Below are 22,072 nucleotides of genomic sequence, written 5' to 3'. Positions count from 1 at the left end.
ACCGGTGGGGCGACTGGTGGGGTGACTGGCAGCGGCCGGGCGACCGGTGGTGGTGGGGCGACCGGTGGGGCGACCGACGGGGTGATCGGTGGCGGCCGGGCGACCGGCAGGGGCGACCGGCGGCGGCCGGGCGATCGGTGGCGGCCGGACGACCGGCAGCGGGGTGACTGGCAGTGGTGGGCCAGTCTACCCACTACATACAAAAAATATATCCTCTGGTTCTGTTGATACTGACCTTTAATACTTACCTTTACCGCCTTGGATTCGAGCCCAGAACCTCCAACTCAGGAAGCTGACTTGCTAACCACTACACCATAGAGGATTTATGTTTAAAGACTTAAATTATATAGAATATGATACTTCTTCCGACCGGCGGCAGCTGGGCGACCGGTGGGGTGACCGGTGGCGGCCGGGCGACTGGCGGGGGTGACCGGCGGGCAGTTCAAGATCAGTAGGGAATTTTTTTTCTTTTTTTCCCTTTTTTCCCATTTATTCCAATTTTATGTGTTTTTAATTTTTTTTTCCGATTTTATGTTTTTTTAATTTTTTTTTATTTTAATTTTTTTTTTTAATAATTTTTTTTTTTTAATAATTTTTTTTTTTTAATTTTTTTTTCATTTTTTATTTTTTTTAATTTTTTTTTGTTTTTTTTTTTTTTTTTTAAGACTTAGATGACCTTGAGGTTAGGTTTGGTTGACTTAGATGACCTTGAGGTTAGGTTTGGTTGACTTAGATGACCTTGAGGTTAGGTTTGGTTAACCTGGATGACCTTGAGGTTGGGGGGTGGTTGACCTGGATGACCTTGAGGTTAGTGTGGTTGACCTGGATGACCTTGAGGTTAGGGTGGTTGACCTTGATGACCTTGAGGTTAGGGTGGTTGACCTGGATGACCTTGAGGTTAGGGTGGTTGACCTGGATGACCTTGAGGTGAATGGCGACTCTGGGACACTTGTGTCCCAGAGTCGCCATTTTCATCCTCCTAATAAGTTACAGTAAAATCTCAATAACACAATTCACATTTTCCATAATACAGAACACATTCAATAAAACAAAACATATTCCCTTCTTTAAGTTACATATGAAACATACTAAAAAAATTTGCCATCTCTCTCGCTCTCTCTTTCTCTTTTTGGTAGAGAGTTAGTGGGGAGGATATTTTTAATATTCTTTCCAAAGAATGGACATTGATGTGTCCAAAGCTCCGCCAATTTATGTAGATGCATAACAATATAATTATTATCCATAGTTATTATATTACAAATTGCTTTTTCATATCATATACAGTTCAATAATTATTTTCTTAGTCTATATCATGTAAATTCATCTATAATTTTGCTGTATTGTATAAGACAGTATATATTGTAATCTACATAAATAAAGTAATCAATCAATCAATCAATCTCCATATACGATGAGATTTGAATGTAATAACTTTTTGGAATAAATTTTGGTAATCCTGGGTGATAGCTGGTGAAAAGCTTTTCATAAATTTTGAATAATGAATTTTGTAATGAACAGGACAATTGGCCTAAAAATTTTCATAGTTTGTTAAACACTCACCCAAATGCACGATCAGAGTAAAGGAAACCATAGCACCGTACACAAGCACTGCTCAACTACGTCTGACTACTATTCTCAATCCAACAGGTGAAATCAATTTTCAAAATGCTAATAATCATGTTCGGTATCGCTGCAGCCTTAACTAAGACAATAGGTGTCATACAACACCAGCGACTGCAATGGAAGAGACGGTGAGAGAGAGAGAGAGAGAGAGAGAGAGAGTGCGTGAGAGAGAGTGGGAGCGAGTCATGCCACTCTGCGTTGTTAAATTATCAGGCAATACTCATCAATTGTTCTCACACTATTACAGTTCGTATATTAGTTTAGTTGGATTTACATCATTATAATGATTTTTATAGTTTTCATTCAATTCATGTGTTATTCATTTTTCAGTCAAGCCGAAATCGGTCCAAGAACCATTCAAGAAGTTTGGAATGGTGGAGGGAGAGAAGGGAATAGTTTCCATAGTTGTGGAAGCCAACCCCAAGCCTGTTTTCATCTGGACTATTGGTGGAGAACAGGTGACTGAGGGTGATTCTCAAGGAGCTTATGAGGTCACGAAGACCATGGAAAAGGTTTGTTTTTCATTTTTTCAGCTCGAATTTCTTATGTTTCCAATTAAGGAAAAATGTATAAACTCTACTGATAGATTACATCTACATAATGGTGAATTGGAGAAGCAGTGTTTGAAAAATTGGACACCATTTCCAACAACTCACGCTCATGAAGTGACAATTGAGAAAATATTAATAAAATATTTCTTCTTAAACTATTATCATAAGAGAGTTATGAGACATGCTGTATACCTTACAAACAAACCTTATCAATTGAACTGGGAAGTTTGAGGTTAGTTTAAAAACTCTAAGAATTTTTCTGGTGGAATTATTCATCAATTTGTTGAGAGAATATAAAAATGTTCCTGCTGCAATTAAATGTTTTTTTGGCTTTCTTTCAAAGTTATGGCAAGACTGGTGAAAGTTTACACCGTCTGCAAGCTAGAATGTTTATTATTTTTATAGTTTGGGCATTAGAATGGTCAAATTGTTTATGTGAAATATGCTGAGAAACCCGATCTGCCGGATAGAAACCAGTCAAGAACATTGAATTTTTACTCATTCGGGGAAATCGCTATATTTATAATTACAGACAATTACACAAACTCTACTATTACCAGTTTTGACTGTTCATCAAATTTTGCACAATTATTGCTTTATTGGGCGTTCTGAGTTTATGCCTAAGCAATAATCGAAGGTATCTTCTCATCCTCCAGTGTTCAAACTGAAGAAGAAAAACCAGTATGAACACTAAAAAAATGTGGAGGCCCAAAGATTATTGTTCATACAAAGTTTTGAGGCCTACAACAATACTCTAGTTATTATACTTTCGAATCTCTCTGAAAGTAATAATTCTCTGTAAGCATCTAAATTCCCACTTATCTGCTTCTGATTTGCTGTGAAACATGAGCAAAATTCTATTTTCCAATAATTGTTGGAATAGTTTCTCTGCTATACTCTCTTCAAGCAGCAAATATTCCTTGTTTTGGTGTAGTTTATTAATATATGTGATCTATAATGATCCAAAAAATTATATTTAACTGGAAATGATAAATAAGCTACATCATTTTATTCCTGCAAGTTGATAAACTAAAGTTACCCCAATCTATCTTCTATTTATATATATAAAAGCGAAATGGCACTCACTGACTGACTGATTGACTCACTCACTCACTCGCAGAACTAAAAATCTACCAGACCAAAAACGTTCAAATTTGGTAGGTATGTTCAGTTGGCCCTTTAAAGGCGCACTAAGAGCGGATTTGGAACAATTTCCAAAGATACGCCCAAAATCTGCATTTTTCCAGCGTTTCTTAGCGCTTTCTGAGCTTTATAGAGAACAAATGAACAGAAAATGTTCAAATTTAGTACAGAAGCTCAGCTAGGGTGTAATAATGTTGTGTTAGAAGGAATTTGCAATAACGCCAAAGATACGCCCAAAATTAGCGTTTTTTGCGTTTTCTCAGTTCTTTCATCAAGTAATAGACAGAAAATGACCAAATTTTAGACAGAGGTTCAGGTAGGGTCTAAAAATGTTGTGATGAGGTGACTTTCATATTTCATCAAAGATACGCCCAAAATCAGCGTTTTTCTCAGCTTTTCTGCGTTTTCTCAGTACTTAGACTTTCTGATGGAATGAAGCATGCTCAAATGAAAAATGCAGGCGAGCAAAGCGAGCCCGCTGATCTCATTTCTGGACGATCCAGTCGGGGGTCTAGGGGGCGGAGCCGCCGGCTAGACGGATATGGCGAGCGAAGCGAGCCTGACGGCTAGTAACTCTATAAGCGTATCTTGCGTAAAGCATTTCAGTGATTTCTAGTGAGATTTCAATTAAATTTTCCAGCATATTTTGAAATGTTCCAATTTGCTGTATGCATTTCAGGAATCTAAACATATGTGGGAGACAACACTGGTCATATCTCCATTGACAAAGGACGATTTCAACAAGGAATACAGAATAAAAGCGTCGAATCAATATGGAGACGCAGAATATGAGGTTATAATTTCAACAGGTCCAGTACCAGAGAGTGAGTGAAAATGTCAAGTATAATAAATAATAAATTATCAAAAGTACCAAGATTGTTAGTAATAAATATTTAATCAAAAGTTACAGCTCAAAATACAGTAAATTTATGTTAAGATCGAAAATTAATTGATGAATGAATAATGCAGATAATAATACAATAGTTCAATATTTACTCTTCTCTTCTGGGCTGCCAATTATCTAAACACGATCAAAATGATCAAGTTTTATTTATTTTATTGCAACACTACTTGTTTCAACTCTTCAAGAGCAATTTTCAAGTGTTACTAAAATAAATAATCAGCATTGAATTAATGCTAGTTTATGTTCATATGATAACCATCCATAGGATTTAGTTTCATGAACTGCGAAACTTTACTGAAAATGTGTCTAAATCAAACTGAATCAAGTTCATTGATTTATTCCTATTCAATTTTGTTGCTGTATAAATATAAAATTATTCTTTCACAATTTAGCTTACTGAATACTCCTATGATAAAAGAAAATTATGATGAAGAAATAAGAATTATACATTTTGCAGTAACAAATGGATATTACATCAAAATTATTGGTAAGATGATACACAAGCAAAAAGGTGAACAAAATAGATTACAAAATAATGTTTGAAATTCTGAAAATAATGAATATATTTGTGTACCATACAAATGTATTCAAATGAAACACCACTCTTGATAAAGCAATAATTAGAAAAAAATCACATGAAATAAGTTCAATTTAGGATACAGAACAATAAAAAAAATACTTTTGAATTAATAAGGAAGAACTCAAAATAATATAAAAATGGAATAAGATCTCTTTAAAAAATCTGGAATTTATAACATTTTATAATATAACGAATGTGAAAAATTTTACATCGCTCATATTCGTTGAAATTTCCAAACAAGTTTTCGAGAACATAAATTATTCCGACTTTGAAATCAAAGAATGCAACTCAAAATCAGCGCTTGCTGATAATTCATGTACATATAAATTCTTATATGAAAATAATAAATTACAGATAAAAAAACAGTAAACTAAATGTAGAAAAAGTTTATATAAGTAGCAAAATTAAATAGAAATAAATTGATAAACATGATTCAATCTGATTTGGACAACCCCTTTCTCAATAAAATGATTCAGTCCAGGAACTAAAACTAATTTCGCTAAACTCTTAATAGAATTTTCATGACAGATATAAATTATGACATGAACATATCATATGAAAATAAAAGCGGTAGGCTAAAGTGGAAGAAGAATTCCATATTTATTTAGCAACAAACGTTAATAGGAATAAATTCTTCTTCTTCTCCTTTGCCTCCCCCAGTGTGCCATTAAAGCGTTGGGGTAGCCTCATTCCATTTCTTCCATGATTCCCTATCCATTGCTATCCTCTTCATCTCTGAAACAGCCTTTCCTCTTCTTTGTCCTATATCCTCAATCTGATCCTCATATGAATGTCATTGGACGTCCCACAGCTCTCCTTCATTGCACTCTCACATTAACACATTAACATACTTGCAATCATCCTCCATTCGCTGTACATGTCCATACCTCATTTGTTTCCTTTCACTGACGTCTTTCATGCCCTCTTCTTCCCTCATTCTAGTATTCCTTACTCTATCCCTTCTTGTCTTTCCAAAAGTTTTCCTATGTCACTTCATTTCTTTAGTCCTCAACTCCTCATCTTGTTTTCATGAGGTGATTTCATTTTCCAGCTTTCACTTCCATACAGTAATAGAAGTTCATTAACTGTCTGATATATTGATTCTTCATATTTGTATCAGGTTTTCTTTTTCCAATTATACAATCTTCTGTTGCATAATAGGCGGCAGCTCTCTTCTCACTCTGTTGAGCACCTCGCTATCTATTCTCTCATCCTCTGAGCACACTGAATAATTAGTATTTCGCTACCTGTTCCATCTCCTCTCCATCCACCATAACTTGCACATTATCTCTCATCCCCTTTGACACAGCAATGACCTTACTTTTCTTTACAATGAGAATCGTTTGCCTCAATTTCAACTACTCTGCACATTCAGTTACAGACTGTTGTAATTTTGTCTTGTGTCGCATGTCGCAAATAAGGACAATATCATCAGCATACAAGAGAGCTCTTGTGACAATTGGCCTCATATTCCAGTATCCCACCAGCATATTTTGTGTCCTTCCCTTACATGTTTTATGTATCTCATCCATAACCAGTATGAACAGCAGTGGGCTGAGGCTGTCACCCTGTTTCACCTCTTTTTCCATGACAAACTCCTCTGACATTCCTCCCCCTGGGCGGACCCTTGCTACCTTTTCCTCATTCACAATAACAAAAGCTTTAATTAGCTTCGTGGGTACTCTCTTTCTATTGAGCACCGTCCATATTAGCTTCATTTGAACTGTGTCAAATGCAGCCGCCTTGAAATCCAGAAAGGCCGAATACACATTCCTTCTCTTCTCCAAAAATGTTGATCTCATACTTGAAACGGAGGAGGGAGATATGCTCCTGAGTCTGTGCGCCTGATCTAAATGCCGCCTGTTCATCTTTCAAATCTTCTTCCACCACTTTGTGCAGCCTTTTCTCGAGTATGCCTGTATACATTTTCATGACCACCTGGGTAACGCATACAGCTCTACTGTTGTTATCACATTGAGTGGTGAGACCCTTCTTATGAATTGGGATTATAATATTCTTTCTTCACTGCATAGGGACTCTCTCTTGCAGCAATGTGTGGTTGATCAAATCCAATAATTTATTTACAGAGATATATCCTCCCTATTTTGTTAACTCTGGTACAATACCATCCTCTCCTGCTGCTTTCCCAACCTTCAGTCCTTTAATAAATCATACTACCTTCAATCTGCTGATGACACTTGTTATTCAATCAATTTACTCAAACTCATGTCGATCGTATCCATTCTGAATAATTATCCATCTGAAACTTTCTCTCATAGTATCTTCTCCATCTATCAAGTACTTCTGTTTGTGACAACAACCTTTTCTTTTCATCCACTATTGTTCTGAATCGCTTCCCGTATCTTTCTGTCAAACACTCCACAGCTTTCTAGAATGAAAGACCATTGTTCTGTCCATGATTTATTGTAATTTTAACGAAAATCTTGCCATGATTTTATTTTTGCTAACTTTAAAGTTCTTTTCGCATCATTTCTTTTCTACACATTAATTATTATGTATTTCTCCCGTCTTTTAGTTTTCATATACTCCCAGTAAGCTTTCTTTAATTTTCTCTTTCACTTTCATCTTGACTTCTTCCGTCCACCATCTTGTCCTTTTTTTGAACCTTCCCAGCCGTTTCTCACCACAAACTTCCTTATCAGCAGCTATTATAACATCTTTCAGTCTATTCCAGAAGCCATCAACATCATTATCACTATTCTGCATGTTTTCATCAGCTCCTCTGCAGACTGGAATCCTTGACAGCATATCTGAGGTTGCCCTGATACAGTATGAAATCAATCATACTCTCAGCCGCCCTACCTTCTGCCACGAATGTGATCTTATAAATTTTTTTGTGTATGAACCAACTTTTGCTGATGAGAAGATTATGTTGTGATGAGTATTCAATCAGTCTCAGTCCATTATTATTCTTCTTCACTCTTTCACAACCAAACATTCCCATACTTACATGACCATCCTCTTGATTTAATCCAACTCTTACATTGGAATCTTCCATCACCACCAGCTTCCTTGATTATTCAGCCTCGATGGTCGCTCTATCCAGTTGCAACCAGAAGTCATATTTTTTCTGTCACACTTGAATGATGCTGATTTCCTCTTCTAGATCAAGATCTACTCTGATAATTTCAGTACTTACTGCTTCCCAGCTTCCAACTCTTGTGTTGGTGTCTTAATCCATGATTACAGCAACCCCCCCCCCACTAGCTCTTCTTCCTTCTGAAATTCCTGATTAGTGCATGACATAATCCTCCATCCAATACTCTCTCTTCTACTCCCTTTCTTCTTGTTTCACTCAGATCCATCACCTTTTTTTATATTTTTCCATTTACTCCACTAACTCAATTTTTCTCCTGTAAGAGTTCGGATGTTCTAAGATGTATATCTCCTCCCGCAGTGGATGCTTAAGATGATGATGAGATGTCTGTCACCCTTCCCATCACCTTAGCACTTGATGTTGAAGCCAAACTACAGTGCATCCACCAATTGCTTGGGTGTCCTCGGGATTGTCACACCCGTCAACTATCATATTGAAAGTTGCCCTGAAGACTAATAGGAATGAAAAATTAATGAACTTAATACCGTTTCATTCAGACAACCTATTTTCATTAAAGTTAGGAGTTCATGAAACTAGATAATATTGTAGAGTATTAATTCAATGATGTTAATTTATTTTATTTACACTTGAAAATTGCTCTTGAATAGTTGAATCTAGAAGTGTGTGGTCGACATTGCCACCTCGCTGCATGTACCCTGTATTCCAAACACCTTTCTTCCCTCTCCTTCACTTCTTCTCTTTCCCTCTGACAAATATGCGTATCTCTCCTGTTCCTTCATCTCACTCTTTGCGACCTTCGATAACACTCGTATTAGACTATAAAATATTTTCAACAAAGATCGTTGTTAGTGACTACAACAAAGATCGTTGTTAGCATTGTTTTATTAATAATTAATATTATCGAAGATCTTCAAACAAATTCAATAGGCTATGTACTTATGTTATACTAGCAGGTAACCCGTGCTTCGCAAGGGTCTATTTTAAAACTTGACGTAATGAAATCCAGAAGAATTGAAAATAGGCATATAAGAATCCTCGGTTGATTAAGAATTTATAAGCAGCATTTCAAGTAAATCAGTACGGTAGTTCAGACGTGATGATGCATCAAACATAATTTTCCTATCCTCTACACGTGTATACGTGTTAAAGCCAGTTCTTTCCTCTATTATAGTATAGAAGATGATAGATAGATGGATATATCATCCATCTATCTATCATATTCTATACTATAATAAAGAAAATGAATGAGAATAAATTTTGAAAGGTTTGAGATATCGATGTGCGGTTTCCACCATACCTTTTCTCTGGAAATCCTGTATCGGAATCATGTATCATATGACCACCTTTCAATTAAAAAAAGAAGTTGGATTCAAAATGGCGGTTCCAAAATGGCTGAAAAAATTTGGGTGCGGCGGAAAACCTGTTTTTATCATTTGAAAAGGATCCCCAATCATACCTATCTTCTAATTTTTATTTTAAGAGAAATGTTCTGCTGCTTCCTTACAACAACTGAAAGCAGACAAATAATTGAAAACTTGACAAACTGAAAACTTGATGTAATCAAATATTGAAGAATTTGAAATAGGTTTATAACCATCCTCGGTTAAGCAAGAATCTATATGCAAAATTTCAAGTTAATTAGTCCAGTAGTTCAGACGTGATGATGCGTCAAACATAATTTTTCTATACTTTACACCTGTAAACGTGTATAATCCAGTTCTTTCCTTTATTATAGTATAGAAGATAATAGATGGATGGATGATCATTTTCATTTTACTAAAAGATAGAATAAGTTGAATAGTTTCCCTGTCAGAGGGAGTTTTGACAACCCACAAAACTCATTTTCCATTTGAAGATATAACGAAAAGGTGCATATGACCTTATTTTTTTGCTCAGCTTGCCAAAATACCCCTCATTCCTATATTAAAATTTTCGATTGACTGTACAGTGAGTCAGTCATTCTATCAGGGCTCGAATAATTTTAAAATTTTAATTAAATAAAAATGGAAGAGAATTTCTTCATGTAAATATCAACACCATTATTCAAAGACATGATATATATTTACTTAATATTATTATCTGCATGCGTTTTCATATTGCTGATACAGCATTGATGAAACTGTAGACGTTTATTTAGCACTTGTCTCAAAAAGCTGTTCTAGCTGAAAAATTAATAATGCATGCCACGTGTAGGCCTAAACATTGCATAAGGAAAACGAAGTTTCAAAACTATGGGCCAGTTGCACGTACGTCTGTTAAATATGGACATTAACGCCGAAATCAGCGTTAGTTTTATTGATTCGTTTCTGTTCCACAAAGATTGGTTAGTTTTTAATTCCGATTAAGTTTTCCAGTTAACTAACCAAGATTTTAACGGTTTCACAATCCGGCAACACTGTAATTTATCCGACAGTGATGTTATTAAAATTATTATTCTAAACAAATGGCAAAAAAGTGAGGTTATGTTATTGAAGCAGTGACTATTCATCACGCATGCGCCATAGAAATGTTCTGTCTGTCGCCAGTGTTGTGCTATCTGCAAACAAAGAAGATTGAAAACTAACCTCAAAAATTAGAATCTAATTTTGAATGCTAATATCAGCTAAATACTCTTTTCTATTTTATTAATGGATGAAATTCATTCATATATTTAGCTCATACTGTACTTTGAATTCTGTATTTTTTTTACCAAAAACTAATTTTAGAAGACAGCTATCTGTAGGTACCTAATCGGCGTTAGTTGGAATTAATTCCCTGTGAATTGCCTGTTTAAATATTTCTATGTCAATTTGGTGTTATCGCTTGAAATTTCATTTTCCTCCACCTACTGTCTAAAGTACTAACTTTACTCCCTGAAACATAATACTAAAGTGTCACTTTTTCGCTCTCAGTAGTAAAAAAGAGAAAAACTCTCTAGGGAGGAAAAGTGACTCCATTTAAGTAACATGGGAAGCATCTCCATATTAAAAACTTACATGGTAATAGGTTAGAAGGTCTAAGCTCAGATGAGAAAGCATAATAGAGGTGTATGTCATTAGTTATACCCATTGTTATTGTATAGTAGCTGATACAGCACTTAGAATAGTATATAAGCTCTAGTAATTAAGATTCTTTGTCTCATTTCTGTATTTTGGGCAGTCACTATGCCGGTTTGTTTCTTGAATAAATCTTTTTAAAAAGGATGTCACGTGTTCCGTTTACTTAACTGGCGCCCGAACAAACGGGACCGCAGACGTTTCGGTAAAGTTCAATTAACTTTTTTTTCGCGACCAACTGTCTCGAATCCAAAACGCGAGTGTAACTCCTCCTCTGCGGCCTACCCTCATTACTCTGGAACCAAGTGCACAGCCTTCCATCCTGGCAGAGAGAAACAACACCTGGCGGCCCCTAACCAACAGAGAACCAAGCGAATTGCCAAAGCGATTCATCCACGGACGAGGACCAGGACGATCCAAGTACGCTCTCCAAACCAGTTGTGAGTACCAAACAAAAGAACTTCATCAAACCCTCAAAACTGCATCCAGTCTTATCTTCAACTTCAGATATTTCAAAAATGGCAACAATCACTATACCTATTCCACATGAACTCTTGAGATACATACCTCATTACGATGGTACTTCTCACAAGTTACATCAATTCATATCTACTTGCGAAGACCTTTCTATCGGCTACTGTGCTGATAACATTCAAGAAAAAGAAGCTAATCACTGGATTCTTTTCAAAGCTGCTATGTGCAAACTTGAAGGACCAGCCGAAGCAGTAGCATTCAACAACAGTTGTTCTTCAATAAAAGACTTGATAAAATCACTGAAACAAAATTTTGCTGATAACAGATCTGTACCTGAACTCATTGCTGAGTTGACTGTGATGAAATCCTATCAAAGGGAACATCCTATTGAATTTTTGAACAGACTTAATGAAAAACGTACAAATGTAATTACTAAGTATAAGATAGATGGTGTTACAGGTTTACTATTAGAAAATTTGATTTGTCAACTGAATGCTACACTTGTAAATACTTTTGTGCATAGAGTTCACCCAACATTAGGGTCACATTTGCAAGTACTACAAGTACAAGACCTAGATGATGCTAGGAATAAGTTAATAAACGATTGTAGTATTGTATTACAGCAACTATGCTACAAAACCACTATTGAAACAATGAACAGGGTAGATAGTAGGAAACATTCCAACAACACAACAACATTTAGAAATCCTAATTACGAACAAAACTTTCAAAAACAATGGTCACACGACAATTCTTTCGAACAAACACACAGACCCTTCCAAAGTAGACAACAATTTTCACCACACAATGTTCAACAAACTAACTTCCCCCAAAACTTTCAACAAAATTTTTCAAATCAAAGCTTCCAAAAACAAAACTATCGTCCAAACTTTCAACAACAACGTTTTCCACAACAAAGCTTTCAGCAGCAAAACAGTAATTTCAAACCTAACACTCAAGTAAGTTCGTCAAACACAGTGTCTATGCGCACTCAAAGAACAGACCCTGTACAAAAATTGAAAACTTACAGATCACCATATGAAGTAAACTACTTAGAGGAAGAACCAGAAGATAACTACAATCAGAGCCCGATTGAGGCTATGCAATGTCAAATAAACACTTTGACTGAATCACTCAACAAACTCACGAACCATTTTTTAGAGTCAGGCCCCCAGTTTTCGGAGGACCCCCCAAGCGACTCGACTTGAACATCTTAAACAAATCTCTTCCTTACTTTCTCGATCAAAAGAAAAGAAAATGGCTAGTAGACACAGGATCTGCTAAAAACTATATGCATCCATCATTGTTCTCTCCTGAGATCACTCGATACAAGGAAGACTTAATTGTAAAAACTCCTAATGGAGAAAGTAAAGGAAACGAATATATTTTTTTCAACACTGAAAATGTATTTTCCCAACCCCATAGAATAAAGATGTATATATTTGATTTCTCCACTAAGTATGACATACTTCTTGGAAATGAAACTTTACGTGCGTTTAAGATGAATGTAAACTTTGCTAATGATAAACTTGAATATAAGGATGGAATGAAAGAATTGTTGTTTTTGCTAGATAATAAGAGTGTTACATTACAACCAGGCTACAACGTGATCTCAATCCCGGTTAAGTCAGCCCCAAATGTAACAACAGGATTAATTAAAGAAGTGAATACAGATGTATATACTGTTGAAGAAGGTATTGTAGAAATCACTGATAATAAATGTAAATGTGTTGTTTTTTCAAATGAGCTTCTGACTATCTATCCGGAGCCCATGGATGTAGAAGATGTAGAAGAAATTATAGAGCAAAAACAATTCACGACCAATTGTCCTGAAAACTTGGCAGATATAATCCAAGATATACCATCACTATTACGAACAAGTCACATGAACGAGGAAGAAAAACTTAAAATAATTAGCCTAGTTCAGCAGTTCCCTGAAATAATAAAACGAGAAAATGATCCCTTGAGTAGTACAAATTTGCTAAAACATACAATCAATACGAAAGATGATCTTCCCGTCTACACAAAAAACTACAGATACCCACAGATTTATAGGGAAGATATTGAACTTGAAATCGACAAACTACTAAAAAACAAAATTATCCAACACTCCAATTCGCCATACAACAGCCCTATTTGGGTGGTTCCCAAAAAATTTGATGCATCAGGCAAGCGGAAAATCCGTATGGTTCTAGATTACCGTAAATTGAATGATAAAACTATTGATGATAAATTCCCCCTACCCAACATTGAAGAACTGTTTGGCAAAATAGGCAGGGCTACATACTTTTCAGCCATTGATCTGGCCTCCGGTTCTCATCAAATCCAAATGGACCTGCAATCCGTACCTAAGACAGCTTTCTCAACAGAGCACGGACATTACGAGTTTTTACGTATGCCGTTTGGGTTAAAGAATGCACCCCCTACGTTTCAGAGGGCCACGAACATAATTTTTTCAAGAATGACCAATGTACTAGTCTACATGGATGATATAATAATTTTCTCTGATAGCCTTGAGGAACATTTAAAGCATTTGAAATCGGCATTTACGAAACTAAAAGAACACAATTTGAAAATTCAACTTGATAAAACTGAGTTTTTCAAGCGTGAGTTGTTGTATTTAGGGCACATCATTTCGGAAAAAGGTGTGATGCCTAACCCCTCTAAAGTTGAAGCCATAAAAAACTTTCCAATCCCTAAGTCCGCCAAAGAAATCAAACAATTTCTTGGACTGACCGGTTACTATCGCAAAATGATTAGAAACTATGCTAAAATAGCTAAACCACTCACTGCTGCTTTGAGAAAAGATGTAAAGATCAATCCCAATAGCAAGGACTACAGGGAGGCTTTTGAAAATTTGAAACTAATGTTACAAAACAGCCCCATCCTACAATTACCTGACTTCTCGAAACAGTTTCTTGTCACCACAGACGCGAGCAACTTTGCCATCGGAGGTGTATTGTCCCAAAAGTTTGATGGTAATGACCTCCCAATAGCCTATGCATCACGAACACTTGATAAGAGTGAGGTTAACTTATCGACTATAGAAAAAGAGCTACTTGCTATTGTATGGGTATGCAAACATTTCAGACCATATCTATACGGACGAAAATTTTTGATTCAAACAGACCACAAACCTTTACAATGGCTTAGAAACATAAAAGAACCTAATTCAAAACTACTCAGATGGAAGTTACTTTTAGATGAATTTGACTTTGAGATTAATTACGTGCAGGGAAAAACCAATCACGTGGCAGATGCACTGTCCCGCATACCCTCGCAGCCCATCAATTTAATGGACAACGATGATAATGACTTTTTAGGCTTCGGCAACGAAGACCTACCCTTTCATGGCTTTGACGACATAAACGTAGACGATTTGATTCAGTTGAATAGTAACGATGACCCACCACCGATAGATGATCCTAATGGTTATCTTGATGACATCGCGAATGCTTTAACTCGATTCAATAACCAAGATGATGCTAATGCTAATACTTCTGAGCCCCATGATATGGAAAATAATGATTGTGGTACTGGTAGCTCTGTTTTCGATATGAATGACTATATTCTTCTTCGTGAAGACAATGCCGATCATACCGATACTCATCAACCAACTAAAGAAATTGACGACAATGCTTTACCAATTCATAATGACACTGACAGCCTTGTGACAATTCATTCAGCAGACAGTTCAAATGAACAAATTCAGATAGTAGACGACGATAAAATATTGAACGTTGAACATAATCAGATACTTATTGAACGCGGAAACAAAACACCTACCCTTCAGAAAATTTTTGATAAGAACAGACTCCTTCTCTGTTTTCAAGACCCCTTGGATTTCGAACACATAAACAAATTTTGTTTAGAATACCTGAAACCGAATACCACGTATGGTGTATATTGTTCAAAAGATGGTTTATTGAGTAATCAGTACGAATCAATGTTTAACAACTTTGCTAAAGTCATTAAGGAAAGTTTCAACTCAGTTAAGATTAAGCGGTATAAAAAAGTTAATCTTGACATTACTGATCCCGACGAACAAAAAGAAGTAGTTTCCAATTATCATACTGGAAAAACCTATCATAGAGGAATTTCAGAGAGTTACTCACACATTCGACGACGGTACTATTGGCCTTCAATGATGCGTGATATTACTAACTTCATAAACAAATGCCCAATATGTTTAAAGACTAAATACGAACGTCGTCCCATTCGTGCAGAATACAAAGTATCCCCTACTCCTACAAAGCCCTTTGAAAAACTGCAACTTGATGCCTTTCAGTATGACAAACGTAAATTTTTATCAATCATCGACTGTTTCTCCAAACGACTCGTAGTCTACCCCCTCACGAGTCTTAATCAAATCGAGGTAAAAGACCATCTCTTCGACTATTTTTCTCTCTATCCAACCCCCAAGATCATACAGATGGACAACGGCAGAGAATTTGACAACGCTGGTTTACGTGATTTTCTAAAACTTTACGAAGTCGAACCTTATTATGTTACCCCTGGTCATCCAGACTCGCAAGGGTTAATTGAAAGAACTCACTCCACTCTAATTGAACTTTTAATTCTATCCAACTTCAAAATAGAAATAATACCACTGAAGCCAACATGAAAACGGCCGTGATTGCGTTCAATAACACACTCAATTCCACCTTAAAAATGACACCAATGGAAATAACATTCGGCATCTCTGAGAATTCTTTTCTGAATGACACTACAGAACAACTTATCACTGAAGAGCGTACAAAAGAGTATCATGATAGGTTACAGCTTATACATAGATTGGTAAAAGATAAGGTAGAGATGGAAAAACAAACTAGGACAGAATTATTGGATAAGAATAGGGAAACAGACGTCGAAATCCCCGAAGCCCCGTTTATTAAAACAACCTTCAATAAAAAGAACAAGCCAAAATTCTTCCAAGTACAATATGATAAACAACAAAATGTTGCTACAAATTCCAGAGCAATTCAAAAACGACCATTCAAAATCCATCCTAATAGGATGAAATGACCACGGAAAATAGTTAAAAAGAAAAATAATAAATTTGTTTCAGACCAAGATGATCCTCATTCTCCTGCTGCTGGTCCCAGCAATGTCGTATAAAGTAACGGACTTGACCAAATCATCTGGCATTACACCAGTTCGAGTACAGAACTCCTTCATTATAAATGGCACATACACATACATGCACAACATAAACATTACACGACTACATGTTGAACTAACACATATTGAAGACTCTGTAAACCTTTTAAGAGCTAAGGATAGTGATAAGAATCGTTGTAATATTTTACGTTTGTATTTAGATGATATTAAGTTAAAATTTGATCATATTCATATAAATAATCTTAGAATTAAGAGAGGTCTCATAAACGGACTTGGTTCCGCAATAAGCTGGATTACAGGAAATATGGACTCTGACGACAAAGCGAAATATGACAAAATTTTAGAGAAAGTGCAAGCAAATGAATATCATTTAGAGCATAATGTCGAAAATCAATTGTCAATCAATAGAAACTTGATACACAAATTTAACAATGGGATTGATGTCATTCATACCATGCTGAAAAATTATTTTAATTCAATCACCACTCAATTCACTTCAATAGAGCTAACTCAACAACATTCTTTCTTATTCAACACATTGACTCTCATAAAAAATAAAATAGACGATATTATGGTGAGCTTAGAATTTTGTCGACTAAACATAATCCATTCAAGTATTCTGTCTAGAAACGAATTGTCTTTATTAATTCATTCGGCTAAATTGTCTCTCATTTCTGATGAACCCGAAATTTTGTGGCAGCTAGGGTCTGCACATTGTCATGTGAAAGATGATTTCATTACTTATTTTATACAATTGCCTTTGTATTCTCATGCCTATGAGACATTTTTTCTCCTATCTTACCCAGTCGTAAAAGGAAATGAGTTGCGAACAATTGTTGAACATCCGTCCTTCATAATTCGAAAAGATAACTCATTGTTTACAGGAGATTGTTTACTAATAAGAAATAATTATTATTGTAAGAATATGTCTAGAATAGTTAATAAGTGTATAAGTCAACTTTTAGACGATAAGGACCTTCATGATTGTAAATCTTTGGTTATAAGTGAGGCTCAACCTTTTATAAGATACATTCAAGTCATAAATAAATATTTAATGTTCAATATTACTACTTGCACTATAAGTAAACAAAATCAAAACATTACAATTTATCCAAGGAAGACTCAATTACTGAACCTTGAAGAATCAGAAAAGCTGTTTAATTTTTTAGAACCATACGTTTATTGGGAAAGCATTGTATCCTTACCCTCAGAACAACCTGCGAGAACACTATATACAAATCTATCTTTCGACTTGATCCATAAAGCTAATCTAAATATAGAACCACTAGAAATTATAGAGGATTTTACAGCTGAAAGCAATTACCTACTTCATTATATTCTTATCCCAACTGGAATTTTTGTGCTGTTGATAATAATTGCAGTTATTTATTACAAATGTAAAATCTCATTGAAATTTTGTAATCGAAATATTCCTGATAAGAAACAAATAGCTTGTAACTTAGGCGGACCGTACCTCCCAACCGAAACTCCTACTTGAAAAATTGTTCTCACACTTTTGTATTAGTATGTATTGATAACTTAGTTGAATATTATTTTATATTGTTTTTAACCAATTTTTGTATTTTGGGTCATCAGTTTTTGGTCGCTGAGGACAGCTCCAAACTTGGGGAGGGAGAAGTTATACCCATTGTTATTGTATAGTAGCTGATACAGCACTTAGAATAGTATATAAGCTCTAGTAATTAAGATTCTTTGTCTCATATCTGTATTTTGGGCAGTCACTATACCGGTTTGTTTCTTGAATAAATCTTTTCAAAAAGGATGTCACGTGTTCCGTTTACTTAACTATTGAGTCAACTGAAATCAATACCACAACCAGAAATTTGATCAACTCATGAAATATATGTTTGTATGATTTATGATATTCTTAATATTAGTAGACGATAAAAATTTATACAATTTTTAAAATATTTTATTCTATTCAAAATACCAGCCAACAAATATTTTTGATCCGCAATTCAAATCTGAACTGCGTGATCTGGAGTCAGCCATTTTTGGTAGCTGCCCAGCTGATATAATTGTTACAACTTTGGCCGATAGATAGTGCAATTGGCAGTGCCAATCAGACGACCGGTTTTTAGGTTTTAGATTTTAGGTTATGTTGTTAGGAAACATTGTCACCAATACGTAAGTTATTAGAATGATTTTATTTACAGTTTCTATAAAAAAATGTAGATGGAGGAAAAATGTTGTGTACATCATGAGCGAAAAATACTTTTTCTCCCTCAGAAAAATTGTTGCCCTCGGCTTTGCCTCGGGCTTCAAACTTTTTCCCTCAGGGAGAAAAAGTCGTACTTTTCACTCTAGATATGCAAATAACTATTTTGTGCAACCAAAATGCATCAGTTAGCATTATTCTCAATTGAAGTATAGCATTTTCTCGCGATTAAATGTTAACCGACGGGGGAAAGTTTTTTTCTAAACAGATGTTTTTGAGATTAATTTGATGCAGCTGTTTCACATTCACCATATTATTATACAGAGTTTGTGAAAATGAAAATATCTATTAATTATCAAAACAATACTATTATTATATTTAAAATAGAAATATTATCATTATCATAAAAAATATTTATCAATTATCAAAACAATATTATTGAGGTTAAGTGGTATCAGGTAGAAAGCAATAATAGAAACAGATGTTCCTTTTTTAATTTCGACTATATGATTTGGTGAATTTTATATGAAATCGTGTGTACCATTAATGAAGTTTGAACATTAATTCTGAAGAATCTAGAAGGAAAATTGAAATTTGGGCTTCCAGGTGCATGAGATTGATATTTTTAGAATCTATGTTCAAAATTTGGAGACATAAATCTTTTCCGGTACGGTATGCAATCCACAAGTTGACATGTTCCATGCAAACAAACGAACACATGAACAAACACAACTCTACTCTATCTTATTATATAGACTAGTCCAGAATGTTTTACCAAAGAATATTTTATAAACTTGGTAATAGAAATTTTTGAAAGTCTAATACGGACATAGGCGAGGCAAACAGAAGTCCAGCTGTTTAATTGTTGTTTTTGTTGCCTGATTCCTCGAAGAGCAAGATTAAGAACTGATAATATTGTAAGTTTCTTCCATAGTCCTACAAGGCAGAGTCTTGAAGATGCTACTGGATAGGCGAGTAGTGCTTGCTACTTGTTCTATGCATTAAAAGATGAAATCATAACTCCTTGGAATGACTTTGAATTTAATTGACTATTTGTTTTTGTGATTTTCAGCTAGCTCGATAGGAACTGGGACTCTTATCCTTGTGTTGCTGTTGATTGCGCTTGTATTTCTTATTAGCTGCGTCATATTATTCGCCAGAGCAAAAGGCCGATGGTGCTTCTCAGGTAAGAATCTCTTAAATATTTCTTGGAAACAAATTCATTATCCACCTATTTTCAAAACCCAATCATTCAAAAATTATTTTCTTGAGCTTAAGATTTTTATTCATACTGTGGAGGACATTGGACATTTTAAATAAACATCTACTTTCATAACACAATATTCTCAGCAGTATTATTTATAATTTAGTCTTCATTCTATGAATGGGTTTCGCATTTTGGAAATTTGGAGGATTGAGTCAATATTTTGTTACAAAAATCAGTAACACTGAAACCTTGGAGAGAATGAGTGATACTGACCTGAATAACCTGAGTAGAAACTGTTATTGAAACTATAAAGACTCCTATACTACAATTTTATCTGAAAACTGAATAATAAATTGTATAGTTGTATTTATTATTAGATTGAGAAATGAGATAATGAGTAAAGTAAATGTTTAATGTCCATCATTGAAGACAGTGAAAAGATTTATCAAATCATTATTCAATAATTCATTATTTGAATTGATTGCTTTTGTTGCGTGTTGAACTGGAATAATATTGTTCCTGATAGAATTGTGCTTTTTTATGTTTTAAGAAATGAGATATTTTGAATTTTTTGTAAATCTCCTGAACAGGTAACTCTATGCTTCCTCAATCTACCATCTTTTCTCAATTTTAATTTGGAATCTTGGCTGGTAAAATACCTTCAATTTCAAACTTTTACTATTACTCTGGTACCTTCAATAGCCGAATAATATATTTGGTCTACAAGAATTTGTGTAGTTTGATTATGATAATTATAATATTATATCCTTCAATAGTACAATAATTATTATAATAATAATTCACTCTTGGAATTCCTTTTTATGGATTATTTTGATCAGAATAATATAAGACCAAAGAAGGATAGATAATAAGTAGATCCTAATAATAAGCAGGACTTACAAACTGTCTCAGACGATCCGTTTTATACATTCGTGAATAAATTCGTATCCTGTTTAAATTTTCTTATATGTAAATTCCAATCACGCAGACTGTCTCAAAAACTTGTGATCTCATCATTTCCACTTATTCCTAAAAGCTGAAACTAACAATGATTGCCTTTATGTTGATGTTTCCTTAGTTTTCCAATAATCTATGATCTTTCTAATAAGAGTCACCGTATCTCGTGTGTTTTTTCGCTAAATGTTCAAAATTCATTTACAAAATACTAAAGACATTAAATAAGGTTCCAATGGTGAAATTAAATGAGAATAATTGAAGAAGTTCAATAAAAAAGGAAAAAAAATTCTTGTTGGAAGAGTGATATGCATTTAGTTATCATCATGATTCAGTATTCTGTATTAAGTTGTTCTCAGAATTTCGAGAAGTATCTTTTCAATCACCGCAGTCATAGTTTTAAACACTTTTTGTGTCTTGTAAATTGTATGTTATATAAACCGTAATCATTTAGAGTGATAAATTATTATCTATCAACGAGACATTATAATTTTTATTTAGGAACAAATTTGGAATTACAGGAAAACTGAGCAATTGGCATTTTTCAACGTTTATTTTTGTTTGTTTAGCTCTTAGAATACAATGATAACGATGTTTAATAAAATTAAGGACGCAACCCAAAAGTAAATGATAAAATTCATTGCACTATCTATAGGCATACTTGAAATGTTTTACCTTCAATGAATTTAATATTAGAGTCGATCTTGAAACTGATTAACTGCAGTCTGTGCAACTTGAATACAAATTTGCACTTTTTTGAGCCTCACTCTGCGGCGGTTTTTTCCAAGCCTGTTCGCTTATGTTTAAATTCCCAGTTTCAACATTTGATTTTAATTCGGCAATCATATTGTTCCAGCAGTAAACTACGCTGTTTAAATATTCCTACAGAAATATATCAATCGGAAAGAATAATATTATGATTACTTAATGATAAAGAATAAGTGTTTACTTATAATAAACACCCTGAGAGATACAAATGAAAAGCGGTGTATGCTAAGCTGAGAATATTTATAAAAAGTTACTTTAGCTATACTCTTAGATTAGATAAATTTAAATACAAATATGCTACAGACTCCTATCAAGTAGAACGTCTATCTATCAAGTAGAGCCTCTCTACATTTACGCTGGAACCTACTCTCTGAAAGATGAAAAACGTCCACCTCACCCGCAATCGCATTGAACAACCTGGGGAGTCGATTCATTGGAGCAAAAAAACCATTCA

At 34.7% G+C, this 22,072-nt stretch overlaps 1 protein-coding gene across 10 annotated transcripts in view; it reads left to right on the top strand.

Annotated features, from left to right (window-relative positions):
• The window catches only part of LOC111057353 (fasciclin-3), a 442,757-nt gene that overhangs the window by 286,013 nt on the left and 134,672 nt on the right, over window positions 1-22,072 (top strand). For all 10 annotated transcript variants that reach the window (XM_039443161.1, XM_039443163.1, XM_039443162.1 and 7 more), the window contains 3 exons: window positions 1,954-2,135; window positions 3,997-4,141; window positions 19,762-19,875. In XM_039443161.1, the coding sequence (XP_039299095.1) occupies window positions 1,954-2,135; window positions 3,997-4,141; window positions 19,762-19,875 (441 nt within the window). The remainder of the gene's footprint in view (window positions 1-1,953; window positions 2,136-3,996; window positions 4,142-19,761; window positions 19,876-22,072) is intronic.

This window comes from Nilaparvata lugens, chromosome X (assembly GCF_014356525.2).
Source record: "Nilaparvata lugens isolate BPH chromosome X, ASM1435652v1, whole genome shotgun sequence".
Lineage (NCBI taxonomy): Eukaryota > Metazoa > Arthropoda > Insecta > Hemiptera > Delphacidae > Nilaparvata > Nilaparvata lugens.
The sequence above is the reverse complement of the archived record's forward strand: the minus strand, read 5'-3'. Positions and strand labels throughout refer to the sequence as shown.